The 11,422-nt window shown below is 44.6% G+C and overlaps 1 protein-coding gene across 1 annotated transcript; it reads right to left on the reverse strand.

The window, feature by feature from the left end:
* Positions 1 to 1,066: 1,066 nt before the first annotated feature.
* Positions 1,067 to 9,170, reverse strand: elovl4a (ELOVL fatty acid elongase 4a; the record flags this gene model as incomplete). Its single annotated transcript, XM_079503176.1, has 6 exons — positions 1,067 to 1,393; positions 2,493 to 2,620; positions 3,784 to 3,955; positions 5,715 to 5,795; positions 7,303 to 7,490; positions 9,104 to 9,170. 6 exons carry the CDS (start codon positions 9,168 to 9,170, stop codon positions 1,067 to 1,069), a joined length of 963 nt encoding a protein of 320 aa, XP_079359302.1.
* Positions 9,171 to 11,422: the final 2,252 nt, after the last annotated feature.

Raw genomic sequence — 11,422 nt, forward strand, 5'->3', positions numbered from 1 at the left:
TCTCTCTATCACTCACTTACTCACTCATTTTCTCTCTCTTGTTTTCCCCATGTCTATCTCCCTGCCTCACTCTCTCTTATTAATAACAGCATGAACTATGTTGATGATGCAGGGACTCCAAAAGAACAGCATGACACATCATTAACAGTTACATATTCTGTAAACCTATTAAGAAATAAAAATAAACAATCCCAAACATAAACTAACTGACAGACTGGGTGTATGTACGTACGTAACGTATGTACTGTACTGTACTGAGTGTGTGTGTGTGTGTGTGTGTGTGTGTGTGTGTGTGTGTGTGTGTGTGTGTGTGTGTGTGTGTGTGTGTGTGTGTGTGTGTGTGTGTGTGTGTGTGTGGTACTATGTGTTGTGTATTCCTATCTCAGTAGTGATCGCCAACAGAAGTGACACCAATACCTCCAACACTTTAGGGGCACTTAGCACGGCCCAGCCTGTTCCTGCTCTAGATACGGAACACAGCAGAGAGACCCTAAAGCCTTTGAAAGACAATGATGCTTATTTGACCCAGATCTCTTGGCACCACAGTACAGAGGATGGATACTAAAGACGCCTCCTGAACCTGAAACCAGTATTTTTGCGTTGCTTGTGATTATATGGCTACCTTAACCACCAGAGAGTTCCTCTTTTCCTGCAAAAGCTCTTTCATTGTAGGCCATCTTTCATCTGCAATAACCCAATGATGGCTAACAGAATCACCACAACCACCTTCTATCCACCCATCCATGCATCCATCCATCCACCCACCCACCCACCCATCCATGCATCCATCCATCCATCCATCCATCCATCCATCCATCCACCCACCCACCCAACCACCCACCCATGCATCCATCCATCCATTAATCCCGTCTTCCTTTATGTATCCATCACCCACCCATCCATCCATCCATCCATCCCTCTATCAATCCTGTGTTCCTTCATGTATCCATCATCCATCCACCCTTCCCTACCCTCCTACAAATTAAGTATTTAATGTTTATGTTCTCTCAACCTGGAATCCAAAGTAAAGTCTTACCTCAGCTCTTCTCCTCTCTGTCTTTCCTTTCTAATCTCTCTTAGCTCTGCCTTTTCTCTTCCTCCTCCCTGTGTTCTCCTGGGTCTTCTCTTCTGCCTTGCCCCCCACTGCAGCGGCCCCATTGGTGGCCTTGTTGAGCCCGTTGAGGCCCCCATTGGAGAGGGCTTTGCCTGACTTGGAGGAGGCGGAGGCATCACGGCGAGGCAGCTGGCGGCGGTAGGTCTGGTAGTAGAAGTTGCCGAAGAGTATGATGAAGGTTACGGCATAGCAGATGAGGGAGTAGTGCATCCAGTGGGGGAAGTCACAGTTGACGTACAGAGACAGGGCCGTATGTCCAATGGTCACGTGGAACTGGATCTGAGGCAGGGAGGGAGAAATGAATACAAATTGGATCAAGGTGGGCCGAGCCAAGCCGAGCCAAACTGAGCCAATTGAACTGAATCAAATCCAATTTTGCACTGCAGACTGGTGACCTGCTGCATTGTAATATCAATCAGTTACGTATCTGTTAGCAAAATACAAGCACACAATTACCGATAAAGCCAGTCGATTTTATTATTACACATTTTATGTGACACTAAAACTGTGGGAGTAACATAGAAAACCGTACTATAGTCTATAGTAAAGTATAGTAAAATTGTCTTAACTCCTTAGACGCCACCTACCATAGGGGGCGGGGCGTAGGTGGATAGTGCCAGCTAAATGGTCTACTGAGGGTCACAGAGGCCTACTAGCGATCCGATCATTGTTTTGTTTAGCGGGAGCTTTTTTATTTATTATGGTACTTCATCCCATTATGAGCCATAAAGTCACTAAAGTACGTCCATGAAAGAAGCAGACAAAATCCCCAATCCTCCGTGTGGAGGATGACATCAGAGATATCCATATATGGGCATTTTTATTTGGTCGGATCAGCGGTGCAACGCAGATGTGAGGGCCGCATAGTGGCCCGAACTCTTGATCCTCTAGACTAGACTAGACTAGAACCTCTATTGAAATAAACTATAATATACACTGGGATTGCCTTTGAGGCAACCACACTAACTAGACATTTTTGAGTGGTGTAAACCACTCCTACGACTGGCTTTGTTAGTTTACGTGTCTGTCTGTCTGTCTGTGCTCAAAAAATGAGCATGGTTGCTACAGTCACCCAGTTCACCCGGGTGTGATTTCATTACGTCAGACATTACGTCAGATCAGAGCTGATCAGGCTATATAATACCTTACACCACTCAGTTCACACGGGTGTGATTTTTTTTAAATTGTAGTGTGGTTGGCCCAACACAAGTCATGGGTTGCAGCCAATGGGACCCAAGGAATCGACAGGGAAAATCGTGTGGAAATATTTATAGGGCTGAAGAAACGAGGTACAGTGAATGAAATGAACCAACGTGCATAAAATGTATAAATTGCATTGATAGAATAAACGTTAAACTTTGGGTAGTTTATGACTTACCATCTGAATAATGGTCAGATACTTCTTCCACCACAGGTATTTCTGGATCTTAGGTCCACAGGAGGCCAGGCCATAATACAGATACATCAAGACATGAATGGCAGCATTCATATGTGCACCAAAGAACGCTAACAGAGGGGAGGAAAACAATCAATCTGTCATTCTAACAGTTCCACTTGTTCCTCTTCTAACTTTGTTGAGGGGCGCTAGCCCCTCCTATATACAGCTATAGAGATTTTTGTCCTAACACAAACATTAAATGCCATTGACAATGAATGGAGAATTTACGTCATATGTGTCTGAGCAAATCGGCCATTTTGCTAACAACACAAACATTATGATAATGATAATGATAATGAATTTATTTATATAGCACAATTCTAGACAAAGTCACAAAGTGCTCTACATCAAGAGAAAACAACAAAAGAACAATCCATGCAATAGCAGGCATCAAAATACCAAACATACATCATACAAAAATAACAATTAAGAAAAGGCTTTAACATAAAGGTGGGTTTTCAGGAGAGATTTAAACATGGATATTGATTTTGCTTAGGTTAGATCTTAGGTTAGTAGGAAGGGCATTCCAGAGTGTGGGGGCCCGGGTTGCAAAGGCCCTACCGCCCTTAGTGACAAGCTGAGCTTAAAGGCCATTGACAATGAATGGAGAATTTATGTCATCTTGTCCCTAACACAAACATTAAATGCCATTAACAATAAAGAGAATTTAATGTTTGTGTTGGCACCGTTTGTTTTACATCACCATTACATCCCCTAATCAACATGAGTTAGACTTTATATAACTAATATATTAGCGCCCCTCACTTCACACGGGTGTGATTTTTACTTTTGAGTACACATGAAAAGAGAAAATTATGAAAATAAAAACATAGCTTTCAAAAGAAATATAGGATGATATCTTTAGCATACAGTTGGAGGCCATCGATATTGTCCTTTTCTTTTTGCTGAGGTTTGCGTGATCTGCGCAAAAGGACAGTTAACCCATTTTGGGCGGGAACCCCTTTTGGTGTTTTAAACATTATGTTATAATTTAGCTATTGAAAAATAGCAGATCTACAAGCTCATAGCGCGCCACCGAGTGGCGCGCTACGAGCTTGTAGGTCTGCTATTTTTTTTAAATTGTGAAAATATTTATTTCAGAAAACTGGAGGATTTAGAAGGATTTTTTAAAATTTTGAGGTCAGGCCTAAATGGGTCAAATAATAAGGGACAATATCGGTGGCACCCAACTGTAGATAAGCACTGTAAATGTAAAGCAACTAGTACTCACACTGTCCCCCAGCGACCCACTTGATCCCAATCCACCAGAGGGTGAACATGGTGCAGTGGTGGTAGACGTGGAGGAAGCTCACTTGGTTGAACTTCTTCCTCAGAATGAAAAACACGGTGTCCAGGTATTCTATCCCCTTGGAGATGAAATACCACCACAGAGCCCCTGCTACCTGCCTCAGGGACAGGATGGGAGAGAGAGAGGGAGAGAGAGAGAGAGAGAGAGAGGGGGGGGGGGGGGGGGGGAGGGTTGGTGATCAGATAAAGAGGAAGAGACGGCCAGATAAACAGAAAGTTCATGATGAAAAAGTAATTATGCTCATAATCAGAGGTTGCAGTGACATGCATTGGAGCAAAGTAAACAGCACACTCTCTGGGCATATTATTTTTCCTTTCATTTTTTTCTCCTTTCTTTTTTTTTTCTTTTACTGTTTTCTTTTCACCTGACAGTGAGGAGTTTCACCACCAGGACAAACAAGCTATCCTCCTCCCACTCTCCCAGTGCTACACACGCCCTGACCAACCTGGAGCATAGTATTAGGGCCTGTACAGACGAGGACGATTTCGGTGTTTCTGGGGCAAGTAATTAGCCGATCTGCCCTTTTTGTCACACGGAGACGGCGTTTTGGGGGACTTTAACGGCTAATTTTGAAACTACCTTCCAGAGTGGGAAAGTTTGGAGACGCGACTTTCTCGTCTCCGTGTGTATAGCAAATGCCGCCTAATTTGCTGAAACGGTGATGTCATAGTCCCCTCGCCCCCTCCAAACTAACCAGTGTTAATGGTTTATTTCACCATAACCACTTACATATAAGTATCACAGCTATTTTATATTTGCACATAATGTCTATAAATCTCTTATCCAAAAATAGCCGATCTGCAGCGCATGCATGAGCTTGTAGAGGAGCTATTTTTGGAGAACAGAAACAACACCACCGATGTGTACATATTTACGCAAACAGTTGAGATTGAGCAGGCGTGCATGCACGAGAGAGGAGTTGTGTGTGAGGAGCTGATCACAGATAGAGGGAAAGTGTTATATTTGGCCTATTATTTATGCTATATATTATTGACCGCGTCTGTGTCAGTCTCACAGTCACAGCAGCAGTGCGCACAAGAGAGAGGGGGGGAGAGAGAGAGAGAGAGAGAGAGAGAGAGGGAGAGAGAGAGAGAGAGAGGGGTGCTGCGTGTTAAAAAATAAATAGGCTACTCATCTTTGTGTTCTAGTTTCACCTTATTGTTGAGTGACACACAGGGAAAAGCAAGGGTTTAGAAGCGAAAACGTCCGTTGTGGAGAAACATATACACTCTTCACAGAGTGATTAGCCTACTAATGAGTGACAGGTGCTGCCACTTTTGCACTTTTGGAGCGTGGCTGAGGATGTCTGTTGGAGAGTGTGAGTGAGACAGACTTTTTGGGTGGCCATCTACAGGCCGACCATGTGTACTACAACGTTCTATTGAAAACGAAGCAGTTTACCGGTCTCGTCTAGACCCGTACATAATTAACATAACCGCAATGTAGACGCAGTAAAGTTTTATATCGTTCACAAACTTAGGCGGGGAACAGCCCGCGACGTCCTCGTGTACCTAGGCCCTTAGTCACTAGTGCAAAGACAGAGATCGCCTTCCCCTCTCATCTTCTCATCCATGAACCAATAATGTTCACTGGAGCGCCTGGCCAAGGCAGAAGGACCATGAAGTTAATAAAAGCCTGGGTACTGAGGCTATGGAGGAATCAAACCCCAGGAACATTAACTTTAACCAAATGCCCCAGCTCACTGGTTGTCTGCATGTTAGGGGCATGCAAAGCACTCACACTGGTATCGCGCATCTGTGTGAAGATTAAGGTTGAATGAGATGTGTGTGTGCGTATATGTGTCTGTTTGAGGATGTGCACATTGTCCTGCTATCTCGGGTTTAATAACTCACCCTGACTTCATTGGGGTCATCGGAATAATCCACTGGTTGGCAAATGTAACTGTAGCTTGCTGCCCGTGCTGCCATGAAGAGCTGGAGACAGAACATACAGTACACAGTGAGCAGTGAAACAGAACATACAGTGCACAGTGAGCAGTGAAACAGAACATACAGTACACAGTGAGCAGTGAGACAGAACATACAGTACACAGTGAGCAGTGAAACAGAACATACAGTACACAGTGAGCAGTGAAACAGAACATACAGTACACAGTGAGCAGTGAAACAGAACATACAGTACACAGTGAGCAGTGAAACAGAACATACAGTACACAGTGAGCAGTGAAACAGAACATACAGTACACAGTGAGCAGTGAAACAGAACATACAGTACACAGTGAGCAGTGAAACAGAACATACAGTACACAGTGAGCAGTGAACAGAACATACAGTACACAGTGAGCAGTGAGTGGTGGACAGTAATGAAATACATTTACTAGAGTACTATTACTTAAGTACATTTTTGGAGTTGCTTATCTGTACTTCACTTGAGTATTTGTATTTTAAGTACATGTATTTTAACTTTTAACATCAATACTTTCCTATGAAGGAAAAAAAGTAGATTATGAATGACGTACAGGATTTACAGTGCCAGATTTACAGTAGTTAGGGCCCCCATGCTAAAGAAAATTTCAGGGCCCCCCCTTGGCCGCGCGGCGAAGGGGGGAGGGGTATTTTGGTTTAATTTTGGTGTATTACAGACAGACAGACAGAAACAATATTCGCTGTCCATGGTGCTGAATTAATGCAGCCACTGGTGTTTTACAGCAAAATACACATACACGTGTGTGTGTGTGTGTGTGTGTGTGTGTGTGTGTGTGTGCACGTGCGTGCGTGCGCGCGTGCGTGCGTGCGTGCGTGCGCGCGTGCGTGCGTGCGTGCGTTTGTGCGTGCGTGCGTGCGTGCGTGCGTGCGTGCGTGCGTGCGTGCGTGCGTGCGTGCGTGCGTGCGTGCGTGCGTGCGTGCGTGCGTGCGTACAGACAGACAGACAGACAGACAGACAGACAGACAGACAGACAGACACAGACAGACAGACAGACAGACAGACAGACAGACAGACAGACAGACAGACAGACAGACAGACAGACAGACAGACAGACAGACAGACAGACAGACAGACAGACAGACAGACAGACAGACAGACAGACAGACAGGGCAGGAAGAGAAGGCAGGAAGAGAGGGTGATGAAGTCTGGTCATAGGCTATACTGTATATAATGAGGTTAGACAAGTCCCAGGGGAGGTCTGGGAGTGTAATATGTTCATCTGGGTAGATTTTATGACACCATTTCACAGCAGGAAAGGTATTTCACACAGTAAGCTCAATTTATTGAAAACTGTCAGGGGCGTGCAGTGGGTGGTCTAATACAAACAGTGAAGGTCACCTTTTTTTGATAATGAGATGTGCCTTCTTTTATAACAACAGCTCTTGAGAGAAAGCAAATTTCCTGCCTGCTAAAAGTGTCTTAAACTTGTACCTGCCTGTGACTATAGTGGGACGTGACCTATAAGCTGAGACTTGTAACAGGACGCTACTGTACCTCTTTGCAGATGAAGAAGTTGAGAAACACCATGCTGAAGTTGTAGACAATGAGGGTCTTGCGGAGCTGGAAGGGCTCTCTGTTTTTCATGTATTTGGGTCCCAGCCATAGGAACAGCAGGTAGGATGTGCTGATGGCCAGTGTGGGCAGGGGATTGTCCATCAGGGGCCATTTCTGCACTCGCTTGTCTGCAGGACAAATGTTTGAATAATGTTCCAGTTGCTACTGGAAACTGAATGGACTTATAGAGGAGGCTGGTTTTGGATGATAGAATGAATTACTGAGGATTCTGCAGGTGTTGGTAAATATAAATATATATATAAATCAATATAAGCATCACCACTGAGGAACCCACTCTCTGCAGCTCTCCTCACTCCTCTAGCATAACAGTGCGTTTTAATAGCGGGCGGGCATCGGCCGACACATCGCCCGTTATCGCCCGAAAAGATGAATTATTTTTATCTTTTCGGGCGGCGTTCCTCCGCCCACTTTTCGACCATCGCCTGTTCGCCTGCTATCGCCAGTAGTCACCGGGTCCCATAGACAAATAATGCACTTCCGGAAAGTTCGTCTGGCTGTCGCCCGCTGTTAAAACGTCAGATTGTACGCAAGGCAGACCATGCAAAGAGGAAACTCTCTCACAAATGATACAGAATTAAGAATGAATTCTGATGGACCAATCAGAATTAAAAAGTCTCTTCACTAATAATAGAATGACTGATGATGAAAACAGTGTGACACAGTTCACTGTGCGCAAAACTATAATGTGACAACAAACACTGGATATAAAAGGAATAAGGAATCTGCTTGATTATTAATTCTTGTTTCCATATTTAGCACAGCTAAAACTACAGATGTTTCAATCACAGGACTTTTAACCCATTCTGGGCGGGAACCCCATTTGGTGTTTTAAGCATTATGTTGTACTTTAGCTGTTGAAAAATAGCAGATCTAGAAGCTCATAGGAGCTAGGTTTGCTATTTTTGAAAAATCGCTTGAGCACCAATGATATAGAAACATCTGGTATTTCAGAAAACTGTCAGGACATTTTCTTGTTTTTATGATTTAAATTTGTATTTGTCAGGACATTTTCTAAATTTCGAAGTCAGGTCTACAACCTACAGAAACCATTGCTCTACTTCACACTGGTGAAAGCCTATTGCTGAAACCCTGTGCTCACTTTGCTAAATGAATATGGAATGAAAATTCCAACAACAACTTTTGAGTGCAGAGATCCTATTATTTTATACAATGATGTTTTTCTAACCTGTAGACATACCTGCAGAATGGACATGCATGCTAAATTGTTTTAACAAATTCTCTCAAAAGTAAATAGAGTAACACATTAAAATATTACAAACATTCTATAGCACATTTGCTCTAAATGGTAAATGGTGCATTTATATAGCGCCTTTATCCAAGGCGCTTTACATAGATTGTGCATTACATTCACCCATTCACACACATATTCATACACCGATTGCAGCGGAAGCCATGCAAGGCACCAACCAGCACATCGGGAGCAATTTGGGGTTCAGTGTCTTGCCCAAGGACACTTCGACATGTAGACAGGAGGAGCCGGGATTCGAACCGCCGACCCATGGATCATTGGACGACCTGCTCTACCTCCTGAGCCACAGCCGCACAATGCACCCAACGCACGCACGCACGCACGCACGCACGCACGCACGCACGCACGCACGCACGCACGCACACACACACACACACACACACACACACACACACACACACACACACACACACACACACACACACACACACACACACACTAAATTATTACCTGCTATAGTCAGACTCCATTTGTAGAATTCTATCGTGTCATTTATTAGATGAGTGACGATCTCCATAGTTGTGGCCAATGTCCTGAATGTAAGCAAATAAAATGTTTAAGGACTGGATATTAAAACTGTTTTGCCACTAAATCTATTAGCATGCATAGTGTAGAGTTGTAGACTATCAAAATACAGAGGTAATAAGTCAATAGTGCCGCGGGTTCGGGAGTCGAACCCGCGGCACACTGCGACTGGATTACCAGTCGGGTGCCCAGACGGTTACGCCACCGCCTGGGCCAAGTCAATAGTTCTTTGAAATAACTCATTATATTAATTCTTTAACCTATCATATGAATATAGGCCTACATTTTGTGAATTATTTTTGTGGATATTCCTTCAGGTGAATTCATGTAGCGTGTGAGATGCCTACACAAACTGAAGGCAGTTGTAGGCTTATAGGGATGCTTAAGGCCTATAATCATACTTCAGTTTTTGGTAATAAGGTGGTTAGTAAAATCAGAGAGATGTGTTTGGGTGAGCGGTGAAGCGCTTACCACCGCAGCGTGGTATGAATGGGCCTTTATTAGTCCTATGGGACCCTGGTGGTGATGGGTCTCGTCTGCTATAGGCTAGGCCTACAGGGACCCTGGTGGTGATGGGTCTCGTCTGCTATAGGCTAGGCCTACAGGGACCCTGGTGGTGATGGGTCTCGTCTGCTATAGGCTAGGCCTACAGGTGATGGGTCTCGTCTTCTATAGGCTAGGCCTATACAGGTGATGGGTCTCGTCTGCTATAGGCTATAGGCCTACATTAGTCCTATGGGACCCTGGTGGTGATGGGTCTCGTCTGCTATAGGCTATAGGCCTACAGGTGATGGGTCTCGTCTGCTATAGGCTATAGGCCTACAGGTGATGGGTCTCGTCTGCTATAGGCTATAGGCCTACATTAGTCCTATGGGACCCTGGTGGTGATGGGTCTCGTCTGCTATAGGCTATAGGCCTACAGGTGATGGGTCTTGTCTGCTATAGGCTATAGGCCTACAGGTGAGGGGTCGTCTGCTATAGGCTATAGGCCTACAGGTGATGGGTCTTGTCTGCTATAGGCTATAGGCCTACAGGTGATGGGTCATCTGCTATAGGCTAGGCCTACAGGTTCGTGAGAATTAAGCAGAAGGGTCTGTGTGTCAGCACCGCAGGTTTACTGCCTGAGCAAGACCATCAATCTGTTACTGTCATTAATATTATGCTCACTGTAGCCTATAGGCCATTACGCCATACCTACTTCAATGCAATGGGTCATTGTAGTATAGGCCAGACCCGACAGTATATATATACTGATATGGCTGAACCCGAATTTAGTGAATTAACAGAATACAACCAGACACACAAACTGATGATCCTAAAAAATATGACGCCCCCCTCTCTCCAGCCTAGAGCAGATCAAGCGCTGCTGCAGCATCTGCCGTATAGCCTACTCTCTAATCTGGTCTGTGAAGATGAAGAACCCATTCACTTCTATTATAGGACAGGAAGGACTATTTACTGTGTAGGCTGAAATTATATTCAAACTCTACCTCTGGCTCATTAAAACATCAATGAATATGAACGGCCAATTTGCATTTTGCGGCATAAAGTGTGGCCTAGGATATGTGCTATAGACTACCGGTATTTAATGCTTAAAAAAGCATAAACGATCAGACAGTTGATTTGGCCGATTTGATTTTTTCATAGGCTTATAAATATGTGCCCTAAAACTGGGCCAATTGCCAAAAATGCGTTGCTCGTTCTAGTGCGAATGAAGAAGATGCTTATTACCTTACCGTGTCGGTGGATAATTAAAAAAAAGAGAGTGATAGAGAAATCCTTCAGTGCAAGGTCATGCAGTGTGCGCTATTCCACCTCGTAGGCTATTCTACAGACCACATTTTATATAACATTTGATTGTTCCCTAAAACAGATGGAGGTAAACGAGGAGCTGTCTTGGATAAAACGGCGACAGCAGCAGCAGCATGCATCTCTGTTCAGAGGACCATCGTGTAGTATATCTATCCTCCAATGCGCTGGGTGCACGAATCCTCGGTGATGGGGCGCTGATGGAGGGATGCTACGCGCGTGCGCACAGCGGAAGACGGGTGCAGCAAACCCGAAAATAGCCGATCTGCAAGCTCACATCGCGTCGCGGACGCGACGCCCTGTGAGCTTGCAGATCGGCTATTTTCGGCGCACGATTAAACCTATACCGCTGTGCTGTTGCCGAAAAAGCCCCGGCTTCTTTACGTTGTGATTCTGTATAGGCTACATACTCGATTGCCAAAGCATCACGTGACT

Source organism: Electrona antarctica, assembly GCF_951216825.1.
Source record: "Electrona antarctica genome assembly, chromosome: 6".
Taxonomy (NCBI): domain Eukaryota; kingdom Metazoa; phylum Chordata; class Actinopteri; order Myctophiformes; family Myctophidae; genus Electrona; species Electrona antarctica.